Source organism: Erithacus rubecula, assembly GCF_903797595.1.
Source record: "Erithacus rubecula genome assembly, chromosome: 4".
NCBI lineage: Eukaryota > Metazoa > Chordata > Aves > Passeriformes > Muscicapidae > Erithacus > Erithacus rubecula.
In genome coordinates, this window is record NC_136686.1 from 20,675,518 (window position 1) to 20,694,087 (window position 18,570).

At 36.2% G+C, this 18,570-nt stretch overlaps 1 protein-coding gene across 1 annotated transcript in view; it reads left to right on the plus strand.

The window, feature by feature from the left end:
- ZDHHC17 (zDHHC palmitoyltransferase 17) overlaps nt 1–16,938 on the plus strand; it is a 65,070-nt gene extending 48,132 nt beyond the window's left edge. Inside the window, exons 11-17 of the mRNA XM_079304167.1 lie at nt 3,800–3,924; nt 5,798–5,860; nt 6,939–7,032; nt 10,288–10,371; nt 10,762–10,919; nt 11,735–11,829; nt 13,815–16,938. Of these exons, the coding sequence (XP_079160293.1) occupies nt 3,800–3,924; nt 5,798–5,860; nt 6,939–7,032; nt 10,288–10,371; nt 10,762–10,919; nt 11,735–11,829; nt 13,815–13,953 (758 nt within the window). The 3' untranslated portion in view covers nt 13,954–16,938. The remainder of the gene's footprint in view (nt 1–3,799; nt 3,925–5,797; nt 5,861–6,938; nt 7,033–10,287; nt 10,372–10,761; nt 10,920–11,734; nt 11,830–13,814) is intronic.
- The last annotated feature ends 1,632 nt before the right edge of the window (nt 16,939–18,570 follow it).

The following is an 18,570-nucleotide window of genomic DNA, read 5'->3' on the forward strand; positions in this document are numbered from 1 at the left end:
ACAGTTAAGCAGTTATTACCAAAGTCATTTCAGGAAAAGAGCAAAGTGCCTTCATGCAGAAAAATAGAAGTCAGCAGCCATGTTTCTACAGGAACCGAAGACCCCAAAAATCCAAACTCTCAGCCCAGGTGTCCAGAACTTCTGTTCCCATGTCTGAATTCTTTTTCTGAAGTGAAAAAAAAAAAAAAAAAAGTTTTTTAAAAAATTCTGGGGTGGAAGAGATAGAATACTGAATTTATTTGCAAGGTAAGGGATACTTTTACATCAGATAGAAATGCAGGTAGAGGGTTTTTGCAGAGCTTCAGTTAATTACAAACTGATTTTGTCTAATAAATGCCTAGTCAAATGAGGCTTCTTATGTAGCTATCTGCTGTTACCTGCCTGGACTCTTAGATCCAGATGTGCAGCTGTTACAAATTGGGGATTTGGAGCATCTTTCTTACAAGGAAAGGCTGAGGGGGTTGAGCCTGTTGAGATTCAAGAAGAGATGACTGAGGGGGGACTCCATCAATTTGTATAAGAATCTGAGGGGAGGGTGTCAGAGGATGTTTCCAGGCTCTTCCTAATTGTGCTATGCAATAGGACAAGAGGCAGTGGGCAGAAACTGATAAACAGGAAGTTCCAGCTGAATCTGAAAAGGAGCCTCTTTACTGTGAGGGTGAGCATGCAGTGTAACAGAGTGCCCAGGAGGTTCTGGAGTCTCCCCTCATGGAGGTATTCTAGAAGTCTCTGGACACACTCATGTGTGGTGTGCTCTGGTGTGACCCCGCTTCAGCAGGAAGGTTGGACCACATGACCCACTGTGGTCTCTTCCAGCCTGACCCATTCTGTGATGCTGTGATTATGTGAATTGGCAGGTTTATTAGCATATATTTGATCTCTGACAGCTTACACTGGCTGCAATTTTTTCTGTGTAGGAGAAAAGGATTTTTGGTTAGTGAAAGGACACATCTGGGTCATAATGTGCATTTTGGCTTGATTTCAGACTTGTATGATGCCTGATAACAGGAAGCTACATGTGTTTGGGGTCTTTTAAATAGACTACAGCTCACAATGAAAAATTAACTTATCCCATGCGTACCTGACTTAAGGGTTGTGTGGTGCTTATTTGGTTTTAATTTTCTTTTTGGTGAAATTACCTTTTTCATTCCAATTCCTGAATAATTTTCAACGTCTTGTACTTGTTCTAATAATTAAAGGATATTGTTCAGGACTAAAAGTAGGAAGTGTTTCTTGGGAGTTTCTGCTTTGTCTCCCAATGAAGACTGAGGAAACTGCATAAAAGAGGAGCAAATTAGTGGCAAGGCAGGAGGTGTGAATGCCTGGTATATTATGAATTTTGCAGCCCTTAATAATAGAGTAATGTATGTTTTCCTTGTGTAGCTGTAAATGAGGATGTTAACACAAAATGATACCCTCTCTAGAGAACCAATTCCCTACTCTGAAGCTATTGCAAACCTACAAGGGTTTCTTACATGTGAAGAGTTTTGAGAGATGTCTGTGATGCAAGTTGCTAAGATCTCTTTCAAAGTGAACTTCAGAGAGGGGAGTTCAGCATGATTTTAGGTACCTGTACAGTGGGCATTTGTATTGGAAGTGTAAACACTCTTCATAGCCAGTGACAAGAAATAGCCACTTGTAATGGCTCTGCTTCTTTTACATAATTTAAATATCTTGATACTGTGAATGGATTGGACATGGCTTTTTTTCCTTCTTGATGTCTGTGAAAGGGTGCTGAGTGATTTCAAGTGGGTGAGATGAATCCTACAGGTGGAGTTGTTTATCTACATCACATACTGGAAATATACTGGAGAAGAAAACTTCTAAATTATCATGTAGTCTCCCAGCTGCAGCAGAGAAGTCCCTTATCTGCCACAATTTACACTGTCAGCATTGTACTCATTGGACACCACTGTGATAAAATGACAGGAAAAATGGGCTCTGTGGGGCTTCTCTTATGTTCCCTCTGTATTTGAGGGAGTAAAATAAGGGAGGAGTAAGTTGAAACAATGGACAGCTGCTTTGTTGCAGGTTTAAGTTAGTAGAAAAACAATTCCAAAGCATTAAGGTTATAAAAACCCTCTTAGTCTTTTCTCACATCTTCTCTAAAAGTCTAGACATGACATATGGTATTTGGGAATGGGTCATAAAATTGGTTCCAGTTGTACCTTTTAAGGAACATTTAATGGAAAACCAGTTTCTACTGTTGCAAAAAACCCAGCTATTATTTTAGTATTCTAAAGAAAATGTAATCACTCTCTAGCCAAGCAATTCAGTTGTACCAGCTTATTCTTGGCAGCAGGTAACTTTAGAAAAAAATAGGAAGAAGTTGAATTGTGTAAATTTTGAAGTCAGAGCTTTAAATCTCTAATGAATAAAATAGAACCGTGAGTGTTTGGGTTATAGTATAGCTGATGTTTTTTCCTCTCTGTTATAAACTTGCAGGAAACATTTTGTTACTGCAATGATTAATTGCCTTTAGTGAGCTGATACTAACTTTCTACTATGTAAGATATATTACTAAAATTTTAATTTAACTTGCCAATATTTTTTTATTAAATATTGACAGCCAATTCCTTGCCCCAACAGAGGAAAACGAAAATTATTTTGGATATGGGATATTTGGATATTCACATGAACAATGAGACTTCCTTAGGATTTCAGAAGTCAAAAAAGAGGCCTACTTGTATTTGTTTGCATTTCAGGGTTCTTTTGCATCACAAGCTATTTAGATCTCAATGTATCTAAGCTACTCAAAATATAGCATAATTTGGGTGGTTTTGTGGTGTTTTCTGCCTGAGTACTAGGTGTCCTTTTTGTTTGAGTAATGCTGTAGAGGCTTCTGCCACCATAGATTTGTCAAGTAGGCTGTCTTCTTGCAGCTATAACTGGCAGCTGGCAGCAACTGTCTTTAGTCAGTTTAATCAGGTCTTTTGCAGATTTATGAGAATAAATAATTATCCTTGTGGAAAAGAAACATCTGAAGTATTTGGTTTTTACACATCACTGCTAAAAATGTTTTAATTCTCTGAAGAAATGTCAAGTGCTGTAAGACTAGCATGTTACATGGCAAGACATTGAATGCAGGAAATGTATTTTAAAACAAATGGTTATTTTTTGCCTTTATGGTAAGTGATTTTATAAACACTTCAGAGAATAATAAATCCTGTGGGGTTTTTTATGTATTACACATTAGTATGTTAAAAATAACTTCCAGTGATGCAAAATATGTGTATTGCCTTATTACAGGACCAGGTTTCAGACACTACCTTTCTTGGCAGTAAGTGTTGTTGGGACATGATTGCCATGCAATGGTGGCCATTGCAGCAAAATTCCTTCTATGGCTAGAAACTGCCCGTCCTGTGATATCACAGGAATGTCAAGCCACTGAAGACATAGGCAGTCAAATGTCTGTCTTATAAATAGTGCTCTAAAATGTTTATTCTGAAAACAGGAAATAGTTATTAAGAAGATAAATTTCATGGGATTTAATTTAATTAAAAGGGAGAACAGTTACAAAAACTGAACTATCGTTATTCATCCTTTAGAAGGATAAATGCTTTAGAAATACCTTTTGGAATAGATCATTCTTTAAAAGTAAGTTTTGAAGGTCACGCAATGGGAAGTGCCCAGTGCCAAGCTAGTTCTTACAGCAGTGCTGAATTTTCTTAATTCTGAAGACAGTGACTCAAGGGCATTAGTAAAATTTAAATTTAGTTAAATTTTATTTCAGAATTATCAGTGAGAATGTTCAAGAGGAAATTCAGTTTTACACTTGAGATTCCTTGACTGTAAACACATCTCAATTTCTTCTTTATACATCTTCCGTTCCTTGCTAATAGTGTTGCACTTTTCTACAATTTTGGAAAATCCTGGAAATCTGATCCAGGAATCATCAAAGCCACAGAAGAACAAAAGAAAAAGGTAAAGCCAAGAGATAGCAACTTGTTCTTCAACAGCCTTCCATCAGTTGATCAGAATAGTTTACTTTTCAGTACATTACATTTCAATAGGTTGTGTATCATAAGGTTTAAAATGTTGGAAATTCTCCCAAATTTATTTTTCTGACATGTGGAATGCATATCAAGTCTTTATGTGCAAAATTGGATATTGGTAATTTTGAGTAGCAAAATAAAACTGTAACTTGAATTTTCAATTTGAAAAGCAGTTAAGTGAAAAAGAAAATGAGAAGTTTCAGATTTTTGCTGTACTGGAGCAAATAGCTCATTATAGGAAAAGTGTTAGTTAATTTTATGAAAGCTTTCCAGACTTTTAAGTGCCTCTAATTTTTTTTTATCTTTGTATCTAAACATATTAAACTGACGAAACACCAAAACCCCAGGCAGTTTGGGGTAGTCTTTTATTTTGGCATAAATGTCAGAGAAAATATGGGTGATCTAATGATACCTAAGACGTTGTATCGTTATTAGCATCTCATATTTTGATTTTCAATTAAGTGCATTGTTCTCAGCAGCCAAACTGAGCATTGAATATGCCAAATTTATACAAGCAGCTAAAGCATTTTTGTTTTGTTTAAGCTTCCTAGAAGCCAACATTCCACCTAAAATGAACTTTGAGCATCTACTTCATGGCTATTTCTGAAAAGACCTATGTGTGTCAAGATTAGACCACTTGGAATTATGTCCTTATGTAGGAATAAAAATATAATAGCCATTAAAAGGATGGTGTAGATGAAATGATTTTTGTATTTTGAAGTAGCTTATAGCTGAGTTCTTATTCAATGTGCAGATTTGGACTTACTCTGAAAATTCCTTTTCTGTTATTGCCAGTTTGCCAAAGTAAATTCCCAACTAAATTCTTAACTATGATAGTTTGGATTGGATTCAGCATACTTGCTTAAGTAGGCAAGTGTGGTTCCAAAAGCCTTGTTGAACTGGGTTGGAATTGCAAAATGCAACTTCTTGAGGCAGATGCATATGGCTGTGAATCTTTTGAGTTTCTTACATTGCAGCTTACCACATGGCAAAATGTTCTGTTACTAGGTGTATGAACCACTCTAGGACATGTGTGTTACCTTCATGCAGTGTAGCACTTCCTAACATTTTTGTAATTTGTCTTTGAGTATTTAATGCTGTGGTAGCCTATAGCTTTGAAATAACTAAGAAAATTCATTTCAGATGGTCATATTAAATATGTGTAGAAATGTGGAGTAAGCAACAATTTCAGATGTTTGTTTTTTTAGTATGTCACGCCCTTTCTTCTGTGTTAAAAAATCCATATCAGACTTAAAGCAAGTGAAAGAATAAATAAAATTTTCCTATAGTTCAAAAGTATAGAAGGTACACAGAAGTTTACAAAACACAGTGATGTGGATCTAACAGAAGTAGTGCTGGATCTGCACAAGACTTATGTTTAAAAGCTATTTATCTGTTCTTGTTCAGTTCTGTTCTCCTGAGATTTTGGGATTTTGCTTTTGGACAATACTGAACTCCAGTGTGTATTCACTCCATGCACATTCCTTTTTGCATCCTTTCATTGGTTTGTAGTATAGTGTTACACTCACACTGAAATCAGGACTAATTATGAAATTGTCCAGGGTATCAAAAGTCACACCAGCGGCATTGAAATCACAGTAGGTGACTATGAATAAGTATAAACTAGACTTAATTTAGAAGTAAATATGCATATTGGTTTTATAAAGTAGTTTCAAAATCAGTTTCATCTAAGTTCAATCTGTGTAGAAAGTACCCAAAATGAAGGGCTCACAGGCACCAGTCTGGAAATGCTTGTCACCATTTGTTTATATGCTAAATTCTAATTTTTATTTTTCCTGCAGACAATAGTAGAACTTGCAGAGACAGGAAGTCTGGACCTCAGTATATTCTGCAGTACCTGCTTGGTAGTGTATTTTTTAATCAATTTCACCATTTTTTTTTTCCCTTAATGCTAAGCCAAAATTAGTTTTCCTGTAATGAACACATATTTGATCTTATTCTTGTAGTTTCAGACAGAATTGATTTGTACTATTTAGTCTAAGCAGTGTTTTCAATGCATAACATGTACAAAAAAAAAAAAAGCAACAGTAAGAGGGGGAAAAAAATCACTGTGGAAATAACTTGCCAGTGTCAAAATTCAGGTATCCAGTATGTTTGCCACGTTGGTTGGTTATACACCTGGCAAGTTATAAAAATCACACATGGCATTCCATTACCTTCATAACTCTCAGTGAAATTATGTTGTGCTTCTAATCAAATATTTTTTTTTCAAAAATCAAGTGTGTTTCTGTATCTGGCAGTAGTCAGGAGGGGGAAAAAATCTTAATTTTTGTAAAGCAAGTAGAATGTGCTTTTTCTTTGGAAGTTAACTAGGAAATACAAAATGCAGAGTTCTGATGTATGTGGAACATGAATGATGTTTTTATCTCCAAATTTGAAGCTGGAAAATTATATACAGATGTGGCACCTTAAAAATGTGTCTGTATGTACATATATCTCATACCACTTCTTTCAAGGCATAAACTTTCAAGAAAAAATTTTGGGAGTAATTTAGCATTTTAAGTTCCATTGAATTCTGCTTGTTGAGTCATATTTCTGTCTTTAGAAAATAACCTGAAAAGTTTGTTAGAGCTTGCTTTTGAATGATACAGAATCAGAGAACTCAAGCTCATTTTATATTTTCATCATTAAAAGCTGAAATGAAGCTGGTTGCTATACAAAACTCAGTAGCTGGAGGTGATAGAAGAACTTTGAAAAAAGTCTTTGTATAAGAAATATAATGTGAAAATCATTTCAGTGCAGTTGTAAGGATGATTGTGTTAAACAGTGTGTAGATTAAGCTAAATAGTTAGGATTGCCTTAAGAATTAGCTTCAAGTTTGAATCAATTTACATTTAAATGGAGGGTTTGTTTTTTTTTTTTCTATTTAAACTATATCAGGGTAACTCACCCTTCTAAGGAAGTGCTTGTTATCTGTTCCAGATACGGAAGCCAGTGAGGTCCAAACACTGTGGTGTTTGCAATCGGTGTATAGCCAAGTTTGATCACCACTGCCCCTGGGTGGGGAACTGTGTAGGTGAGTGATTGGCTAAAATGCCCTGCAAGGGTTGGCCTGTTCTCATTTCACAGTAGATGTGACTTGGCTTCTGAAGAAAAGCTTTTCCATACTGAGCTTAATTCATCTTCTTCATGTAATTCTCTGCATTGTTCTCACTTGTATTTGTGTGTTATATACCTGTCCTCAAAATTGTTCTATGTCTAACTCAGTTTGTTACATATGTATTTTTATTGAGATAAAGTTTAGTAATGGAAAGATGCAAAGCTTAACTGCTGAAAAGGCATGTGACAATTTCACAACTGATTATTATCCGTTACATAATATGAGAATTTTCATTTTGACCTATATTCAGTAACTTATTGGTAAAGTATACATATTGATTATAGACATTAGATACAGAATGACTTCCTGTTGAGATATTCTCCTCTTTTTGACCATCCAAGCTGTCTTGTTCTCCCCAGTGATTTTGAAATGAATGGATATAGAACAGATATAATATCTCTCAATGCTGCCATTCCCAGTCATACTTTCTGGGAAATTTATTTGAAAACCATTATTACGCAGGGAACACTGAAGACCTCTCAACTAGGAAATGAGTGCAGCGTGCTTCATGTGTTTAATTTTCTAGGACACAAGCAGACGTAACTTTAATCTTGGGGAAGAATTAACACCTGGGTTCACAGACAGTTGACAGTTCATAAAAGCTCAGTTGTAGTCCTTTCAAATAATGTCATAATCAATAATCAGAGTAGTTTGGTCTGAAAATCAAAAGTAAAATAGTGGGTCTTGGCATTTAAATTGTAATGCAACATCTCTAAAGTCTCATTGAGATCAATTTATATTACCTCCTCCTGTTTTATGTTTCCTCCAGAAGTTACTGTCTGAGATATTTTTATCTATATTTTAGATGTTTTACAACTAAAAACTAAGAAATTTTTTATTCGGACAGGCAGGGGAGAATGGGCTCAGGTTTTGCAAGCAGACTGAAGAGTATGTGTCAATGAGACAGAAAGATCCAGTATTTTAATCAGTAACAGGAAAAAAAACCAAAAAACAAATGGGGGAGGAAAGACCTTAGTTTGTGTGTATTGGGAGAGTTGTGAGTGATGGGATTAGGGTAGGTGTAGGAAATTATTTTGAGTAACAGTGATAATGGAAAAGTAGAATCTGTCTTTCAGTGGTGGTGTACAGAGTGGTGTAACTGAAGGTGAAAGTAAACACTAGGGCCTTTGAAAGTATGCTGGGAAAAAGCATCAGAAATCATGGTGTGGGAGCTGGAGCTGAGCTGGAGGGAGTGATTGTCTGAACAACCTTATATGGCTTCTCTGTCTCAGATTGGTACATGGTCACTCTAAGCATGGGATTGCAAAACAGAATCCATTCTTAAAACAGCATGTGTGGTATGTTTGCCAAAAAGGGAAACATGAATCATGCCTTTTCTGGAAAGGTGGAATTTAGATGTGTGTGGAATGTGTTAAAAGGATAAGAATGTTGCTAAAGATAGGACTGAGAAATCTTGTAAGAGTGTTTATAGACACTCTAAAATAAATCCTTTGGGGATAAAAATTGGCACATAAAGAGACTTAGAATATTTTTACCATTTTGAAGAAGTTAACAAAAAGTGCAGACTATTTGAAAAATAAATGAATTGGCATCTAGGGCAAATTGTTTTCTTCAAGATTTTAGTTAAAATACAGCAAGCAAATCTCTAGAAGTGATTTTATTTATCTTCTAAATGGAGTATCAAAATAGCATGACATTTGTTTACAGTTATTTGTCTTCATTCTAACTGCAGACGATGATTCTATTACTGCCAGTCCAGGAGGCTACTGTAGTGCACAGTACTGTGTTTTGCCTAATCTTACTCAAAATATAGTTTCTCCAGTTTCTTTTTCACAGATTTTTTTTTCTTTTTAAACTGATCAAGATTGTGCTATTTCATTTATAGTTTTAAATGCTACACCCATCTTTTTATCTCACACATATGGATTTCCTATTCGGCAGAATTTGGTTTAGTATCATTAAAGATATTGCTGAAAGAAACATCCCATCAGTTGCCTCTCAGAGGGACTTTTAGGCCATTGTTTAACTTCTGTGTTCTTTATAGAATGTCTTTTATGAAACTTAACAGTTCTGAAAATGAGAATGCAAATGAAAGCGGTACCTTAAGGGCATTCCAAACACTTTCTCATATGCCCTTAGGTGATTGAACAGGCAGTATAACAGCATAATTTTGTGTTTTCAGGAACTTGTTTGATTTTCAAGGAAGTGTCCTATGTTTAGTCTAGCTTGTGTTGTCTGTATGTTTTTCCTCATTTCTTATTTATACAGTCTTCCAGCTCACTTGCGAAAAGCACTTGATTATTTTCTACCTCCAGAGGATGCTCTTGTTTTAGCAGGGAGAACATTTGACATAATAAAGAAGTAAATGCTGTGCTGGTAAATGATGACAGCCAAATCTTTTGTAGCCCATTATCATCTCTGTGGGTTTAGTTTACAGCCTGGAGCTGTTGGAAGGTTGCAACACTGGACATATTTTGCAAACAGAAGGAAGGCTGAGTACTTCAGAATTATGATGTACTCTCATAAGAGGCATATTTTTAGCTCTACTACTGTTAAAAATAGATCAGTCTTTTAGTAACTGAATTTTCTTGCATTAGAATTCTGTCTAAAGCAGAGTTGTTTTTATCCCATTCATTGTTATAACTAGATTCTTAGGCCTTGTCTGTTCAGTTACAGGAATTAGTTCTAAAAGTTTTACTAGATATTTTATTTTTAACTAGCTTCATCAAGCATCCAGACATAAGATGGGTATTGGCTTATTTTCAAGGAAGGTTGTGTATTTACTCATATTTATTTTTAAGAAAATGAACTCTGCAATTTGATAGTTTTCCAGTGGCTTTAAAAAAATATTTATTAATATGTAACTCTTGACTGTTAAGAACTCTGCAGCAGCTGTCACCAGCATTGCTCTAAATATTGTCTATCAGTAATTTTATTAGTTCGTGAAAGAGGTTACAAATGAATTAGTGAGTTGCAGTTGTAATGTGACAGAAAATTAAAAGAAAGTTGTTTTGTTGTCTGAGAAATAAAAGAAAAATCTTAAGTAAAACAGTTAATTTCACTGTCTTGAAGTTATAGTGGCTTAAAATTGTAATGTTTCTGTGTACCATAATAAGCAGTACTTCTAAGCAGGCAATTAAACTTTCTGGTGTAATGTTGTCTTTCTGCTGCTGAAAGTGTAGTAATTTGGTCTCTGTTGTGCAACTTTAGGAGCAGGGAACCATCGTTATTTTATGGGATACCTGTTCTTCCTGCTTTTTATGATCTGCTGGATGATCTATGGATGTATCTCTTGTGAGTAAATGTGATTTCTTTGGCTTTTTTTAAGGTAGCTTCTAAGTGCTTTATCTCCTCCTACGGATTTTTGTAGATCTTTCACCTATCAGAGTTTTGGGTATTTTTATCCTGGAATTGAACTGCACATTAATATTTGACTATATTGGGTATTTTAATTTAGAAGATGATGTTTTTCCTCTCCTAGATCTTTTTTTCTTCATCACAGACAAGTATGTGCATATGTCATATATTCAAGGAGTAGGGAAAGGAAGAGACAGCAAGCAAAGCTCTTCTGGCACTTGTAATTTTCTTATTTAATTTAACACATTCTAATGTGGGCATTATATATTGCTGTACAATAAACATAGCTTAAGTCTTTCATGTATTTTTTGACTTTTTTTTCTCTAGACTGGGGTTTCCACTGTGAGACAAGTTACACAAAGGATGGATTTTGGACCTATGTTACACAGATTGCTACCTGTTCTCCGTGGATGTTTTGGATGTTTCTAAACAGTGTGTTTCACTTCATGTGGGTGGCTGTGTTACTCATGTGTCAGATGTATCAGGTATGAAAGAGCACTTCTCTCATAATGCTTTGTCTTGGGAGTGGCATAAGAATATCAAATAGTTCTGTCATTTAAATTTCCATGTCCACTGTGCTTGAGTAAGTGTTCAATCTCTCACTTCAGGAGGCAAGTATCTGCTGTCTCTCATTATTAGGCATCATTCATTTCTAATTCACATGGCCTTTTTTTTTTTTTTTTCTTTTTTGTGCAAGAAATTAAAATGCCTACCTCCTGCTTTCCATTCTCAGAATGAACAAGGTAAAACAGACCAGAAAAAGACAATAAAGACTAATAGAGAATAAGAGCTGTGGGGCCAACTTACAATAATGCTGTATATTATTAACAGAAAGGGAGTGGTAGATTGAAAAAGGGTGCAATAATTTCTTGCACTGCTTCACTGTGGGTGGAGGCCATATTATTGTACTCTAATCTGGCCAAACCCAAGTTGTCTTTATCTTTTCTAAGGAAAGAAAAGTCATACTGTAAACCTTGAAGTATGACTTGTCATTAATGAACCATGAGACTTAATTTTTCCAGAAAGATTTCCTGGAAATAGAAACTATCCTCTAAGGCTTAGGTAAAACTTTTCAGTGAGTTTAAGTTTTGTCCATTTTTGCAATACTCATTGCTTACAATGTATATAAATTTCAAAGTCTTATAGTTTATGTTTGCTCCTGATAATTTCCCCAGTCTAAAACTCATTTGTCAAAAGGAGGACTTTAAACCAGTAAATTTGGTTTTTTTTTCAGTCTGTCTCGTGCAGTACTTGGTTGCATGTTTTTATGTGAGCTAAATTACTTATTCTTCTTCTTAAGATATCTTGCTTGGGTATCACTACAAATGAAAGGATGAATGCAAGAAGATATAAGCACTTTAAAGTTACAACCACGTCTATTGAAAGCCCATTCAAGTAAGTTTTGAAGCATATGCAAATATCTGATCTGTGTAGCCTTGCATACATTTGAATCATGTTACTTGTTGAAACAAAACACACCTAAATACATTCAGAATCTTGGAGTGCTGAATCTTGTCAGCTATTTTCAGTCACACATTCTGTCCAGTTAAAGGAAATGATTAATGCTTTGTAGTGTGAGGTGCATAAACATAGAAAATGATGTTTTCCAGCAGTGGTTGTATTTCACTGTAGAGTTGATGGGGAAATAAATATTCTCTTTATGAACAGATGCTCAAACCAGAGGTAGTTGCTTACTGCAGCATATCTATGTTGACCTGGACATTCATTTCCACACAGGGCACTTTTTCCTGAGTTATACTTACTGTGCTGTTGAATTTCCTCTGTTCAGTAGCTCCTCTTTCCCTCTACTCTGCGAAAAGAGGCTTCACTTTCTTCCTGTTCATGAGGAAAAGCATGGCCAAAGCTATTTGTGGGGAAGGGAGCAGGTTGTCCCAGGAACTGAAGTGGGTGTTGCATGGGTGAGAGCAAGCTGTTGCATACAGGTTTTGGGCATCCGTTTGTAAAAGGGTGGGTTGGGATTCTGGTTTCTGTAGTGATGAGGGTACAAGATGAAAGATGGGGACTTGGGGATGAAAGAGCACTGAGCTAGGAATACAGGGTCATGGAGCAGCCTGTGGAGCCAAAGCAGGACATAAATGAAGGCATGAAGCTGGTATATTGCTGGGTTGAGAGCATGTTACAAAGCAAAGAGCACATCTCATCCTGCTGCATATGCTGTCTCCCCTCTGGGAGCTCCTGCTCTTTCAGGTGCCACACAGGGAGAAGGAGATAGGAGTTGTGATCAGGAGCAGTCAGCATGGGTTTACACACAGCAGTGTGCTCTAGGATGACCCTGGTTGAACCAGGGATCCACTGTGGTCCCTTTCAGTCTTGCCCATTCTGTGATTCTGTTATGTAGCAGATAGATTTCCGTGCTGAAATATGTGTGATCTTTTTTGATATCTCTTCATATAAAACTTGTAGAGAAAGCAGACAAGCATCTCTGTGAAGTTGCAATGGTCCTACAGATTGGAGTTGTAACAAAACCAGATAATTACTATGCCTGGAAAACACAGGGTGGTGCACAGGATAGAAAAAAAGTGCTGGTTTGATTTCAAATTACTGTCACATTCACAAACTGTTTTAACTAAAATAACTGCTATTATAAAAATTATGCCTGAAAATAACACCAGATGTCTGAAATAACTGACTTAGCATCACCTGTCACATGAAGCATTGACATGAATTTTGTCTCCTCTTTGCTTAGACCTGCTCTCTCATGCATCATTACATAAGCTTCTCTTCCAGAAAACTGTGATCTATTCAGCCCATGTCTAATTAAGTTAAAAATTCCTTGTTGGGAGTTTTTATGTAGGTTTCTTAAATATATGACATTTAATTTATTCAGCCACAGAAAGTGGCTTAAATAGTTCATTTAATTCAAATAACACGTTCTTAATTTTGTGTTGTCAAGGGACCTGATTGGTCCTAGACCTGCAGCTGGTGAACCAGTATGTATGCAGAGACAGATATCAGTAAAGATGGAAATTATTCTAGGAAGACATTCACTTGGTGCGGTTTTGTTTTGCATCCATCTGTACAATGCAACTCTCCTCTTAGAACAGAATCTGAATTAGCATGTTGTGCTACGTGGTGGTGGACTACTAAGAACATTTTTGGTAGATAGTGGAAGAAAGTTGGTGTCTTGATTATGCCTAAGGATCAAGCATTCACCAGTCTATGACCACTTCTTATTTCAGAGCTTGCTTTGAAATCAACTTGCTTAGTAAGTAAGAGAATAATTCTGAACAGAGTTGGTTTTCTAAAGCGAGAAACTTTAAGGGTGAAGAATCAAAATTTGTAGGTAGGCAAAAGATGATGTACTTTGTTAGATAAGCTATGATATTGCTTGCTAACATGAGTCTTTCTTTTGTTTTTAGCCATGGATGTATAAGGAACATTATAGACTTCTTTGAATTCAGATGCTGTGGTCTTTTTCGGCCTGTTATTGTGGACTGGACAAGGCAGTATACAATAGAATATGACCAAACTTCAGGATCAGGCTACCAGCTAGTGTAGCACCACCTTCATCCTGTGAGCATATCATACTGAGTGGTGCCTGAAAAATTTTCTCTCTCTCTCTCGACTCCGCATCCCTTGAAGAGTAGCATGCTATGTGTAGGGCTGATGATGAATCATAAAGGTACCTTCTCTTCATCAGAATTTTATTAACAAAAGTAAAAATGGACAGAATAAACTGCCAAACCTGATAAGGAAGAGGAGGACGATCAAAAAGGGATTTTAACAGTTCTTAACATGAAAATTATTCATGACAACATATTCACAGTATTTGTTATTGGGTTTTTTTATTTAATGTCTTTCACAATGGAGCATGAGATTATTGACATAAGTAGTTATATTGTGCTGAGCAGAAAAGTTTGTATCCCAATATCAATAATTCCACTGAAACAAGAATCTAGAATCTAAAGCTAAATTTCATGATACAGAGTTCACTGATCGCTATGTTGTAGTTCCTGTAATGTGATTTTTTTAATACAGATTTTCTGTAGTAAGATGTACATTGAAAAATGTGCTTTTCAGTACTGTTAAAAACATCCTATGGTGGGGATCCCCTGTAACATGTTAAGTTATAGTAGTAGGGCACGTCAGATAATGTTGAGTAAAAATATGTTGCCCACGTTTTTTGGTGATTTTTTTTTGCCACCATTTAGTGGTACAACTAAATATTTGTAATAACCCTGTTCTGAAATAATGTAGTCTGAAATAAACAACTGCGCCAATAAGGAAAGCTTTTCTGTCAAAGTTAAAGCCCTGCTTAAATGCATGATACACCTGTAAAATTAGTTTACAGTATATAATGTTCAGGGAAAAAAAGTGGGGAAAAATAATTATCTTTGAAGTAATTGTATAAGCAACTTACAAACTAGCAATCTTTTAGTATTAGGTTTGGTCCTCATGCAGTACAGTGTAGTTTATTTGGAGACATGTTGGAAGGGAAATTACATGGGGGATACCTCAGATGTGAAAGAAAATGTCTCAGTTATAAAAAAGCAAGATAGTTCTAAATTGAATGCAATTGCAGAAGAAAAACCCAAACTTGCCTGAAATGCTTATTTCATTTGGATGAAAATAATGGAACCCAGACTTAAACAAAAAAATTAAAAATCCCCCATAGCAGCACGTGCACACAGAAAATGCAGAGCAGTGTTCTGAAGAAAATGGTGTATTGGCACGTGGAAATGGCCCTTAATTTCTGTTTTTAAGTTCTCATGCTACAGATGTGTTTGGAAGGTAAGGAATGATCTGAAATTGCATTCCAATGGGGCTTTTCTTGAATGTGATGCACTGATTTTTGTTATGGTGTTTTCATATACTTATAGTGAATTGTTCACTGCTTCCTTAACTATTGTTTACAGAGAGACTGAGAATCAGTTTAGTTCTCTTCTAAGTGCTGTAGCAACCCAGTGGTTCGAGGAAACCTGTGAGGGGAGTTTGGGGAGGGACCTGAAAGCAGATGTCTGAGACCAGTGTAAAGAATGTGTATCTGTATATAAATAATTTATCAAATAGTTTTCTCTCTGTGAGTGTGTGTTTAGTGTATTTAAAGCTGCTCATTTTCATTTTATTCAACCAAAAAAGTGTAGGAAGATATCTAATGAGCTTTTAGTGATGTTAAATATTGCTGTTAATAGGCATTATGCCCTGCAAATTCACTGCATGTTTGATGCTTGGCAAAATTAGCGTTTTCTGTAATATGCAGATTACAGGTAATAAAGCAATCTAGTGGTATTCCCGGCCCTTGCCTTAGTAAGAGGAGCAGTGAAACTGTAAATAGTTGATGTTCAGTATTTGCAAGTAAACATTTTTTCTGTAGTTGTTCATTGATCTCAAGACACACACTTAGTTTGCAAGTACCAGATATCAGGATTTACAGAAGTGCAGCATTAGAGACCTTGAATGTTTAATACTGGAAAAATCAACGTTGTCTTGGACACTTTTAACAGGAGAGGTTTGGGTATAAGGGTGTCAAGAAGCTTTGGCTACTGTTGTCAGATAAAATTTGTAATCTTAACAAAAACATGCTCTATTTCTGTGAAAACAATTTATTTCAGTTATTCATGTTTTTTCTAATCAGGAAAAAAGCATGAAAGCTTTACACTATGGTTTGTTTTAATCACCAATGATCTTCTGCATATTAATTCATTAATTTCTTTTTTCACATTTTAGTTGGGGTCGGTTGACTTGAGGAGCTTTAATACACTTTATTAAATATCACCCAGCCACCAGAAGAGCAGTTCAGTGCATGATGCAAGTTTTGGTCATGTTTGCCCAGTAACATTAACTGCCATGAATTGCACCATGCACTCCATGTCAAAAATGTTTGCAAAAGAAGAGGTGATCCTTGGTAGCAAGTTCTGCACTATTTACATGTCAGTAACTCTGGTGACAGATTTGTTGAGACCCGCAGAATCTGAGCGATAGTAGCTAGTTGTGAAAATTAACGTGCATATAAGGATTTGGGGTGTATGAAGTTTCCAGTGCAAAATGTAACTTGTCTTGAGAAACACTTGATATGAAATCATAAAGCAAGCAGGGGGGAGCCAACTATGCAGCATTTTTCTGTCAAGTTATCAAACTTAAAATTTACTTGTTGAACCAAAACTGCATTCCTTCTGAAACTTAAGCTGATCCAGACCAACAGGAGATCAGACCAACTTAATCTGACATAGGTAGAATAAATAGGAATTTTGTCTTGGCCCTAAACATGTGCTGTTTCTTTGCAGGTTTTTGTATTCTTTGATGTCCACCAGATTTTTTTTTCAATTAATGTGTAAAACAGCATCACTACATTTTAAGCTGTGGATTTTTTTGTATATTATTTATAACTGTGCCAAGTATTATTTTAATACTGTCGAGATCTTGATGTGTATTACATTGTGAACAAAAAAAAAATCTGTAAAATGTTTAATAAACTAGCTCTCCTTACATAAATTAAATCTGTTAAATTTTGTAAGTTATTAATCAAATAAATATTGACTCTTAGATGCAGTGTTTGTATTGACTTGGGGTGTGATTTCATATAGTGTAGTTTGTGTCCAGTTTCAGAAGCCTTTCTGGAAAGATGTACAGGTGTCTTACAGATGACATGCACCCAAATCTGTACAGATGTGAAATCCTATGAGTTACTACACTCATAGGATTATTTATTTATGGTAAATTACACTATTGCACTACCAATTAACCAACTGGCTCTTCTGGTCCATGCTCAAGGTAAGAGTTTGAGTTGAAACAAGGTAACAATCCAAGTTTGAATTTAACCAGGAGTACCCAGAGTATGTATTAAAATATAAGGTTAGACTTTGGACCACATCTAAAGGGAAGAAAAAAGTCTTTTCTACCGAGTCTTGGTTTGGTATTTACATTGAGAATTGGTGGTGGTGTTCTCCCCTTCCCCAAGTGTTCCTGATGAGGCTGTGTCCAGGCTGACCACCTTTGGCTTGTCAGGAAAAGACCAGGGGAAGACTTTCAACCTGTGCTGAAGATCTCTATCCAAGATTTGCAGTACACTGTCAGAGGAATCGCTGTGCTTGGGAGTCCTGATGATTCGAGAGCTGATTTCTGGGTGTGGGGCTTTTTTGGAAAGAAGCCAACCCTCTGCACCCTCATTACACCTTGAATAGAGCTCAGTGCCTTCCACCTCCCATTTGCTGCCTTTTAGCAAAATCAGACTTTCTTGCTATGAAAGCAATGTCTATGGTATGAGTAACAGGACTGAGGTTTTTTCCCCCATAGTTCCTAGGCTGTGCTGTTGCTTTCTGCCTCACTTCCTCCTGAAATGTGCTGCTTCAGACTTAACTGTTGTCTTTTTCAGCTCTAATCTTTCCTGCTCGGTGAACTGGACAAGCTCTTGGGTCACTTTTGAGCTGGCTTGTTTTTCCTCCTATCCACATGGTTCCTTTATAACCTGTACAAAATGCTCTTTGTGTATTATTTTGAGTGTAGTACATATTTTCCTAATTAGGCTTTTGACTTGAATTGCTTTACTGCCTCAGACCGTGGTCATAGATGTTGCTTGAAACTGTTTTAGACCATGCTGACACACTTGCTTTCGTGCTGATACACCAGCGTTTCCAGTCTTGAATGTGTTTTCATAAATTCAGTGTTGTGAAGGGTTCTTTTATCCCTAAAAACTATCAGCCTGCTTCCCAAACCAGACAAGAGCTTCAGAGTTTTTTGGTTTTTTTTTTCAACCTAACTTCTTAATCTGCAGCAGTCCTGGTGCAGTATTCCTGCACAGTAAGTTTGGTACCAAAGCATGCACAGCCTCCCAGAGTATTATGGTGAAAATGGTTTGGTTTTCCTTTATTACAGACTGTGCCAGAGACAAGCATCCATTTATGCATACAGTTTCCCCTTATCTATCACTTTCAGAGCTGTGTCCCTGTACAGTAGATTATTTAGTGCTTCTGTGCAGCGAGGAGCTTGTTGCCTTTGCACACACATGTGATGGTGTGATACTGTAGGAGAGTCATTCAGCTGTGAAGACCATGACTAATTATGTCCAGCTTTCAGCAGAGCTGTCCATCAAGTTTGTAAAGCCTCGTTCTTCCACCCCTGAAGTACCCAGCAACACTCTCCTCACCTTTATTGCTGACAAAGTAGGCAACACTTAAA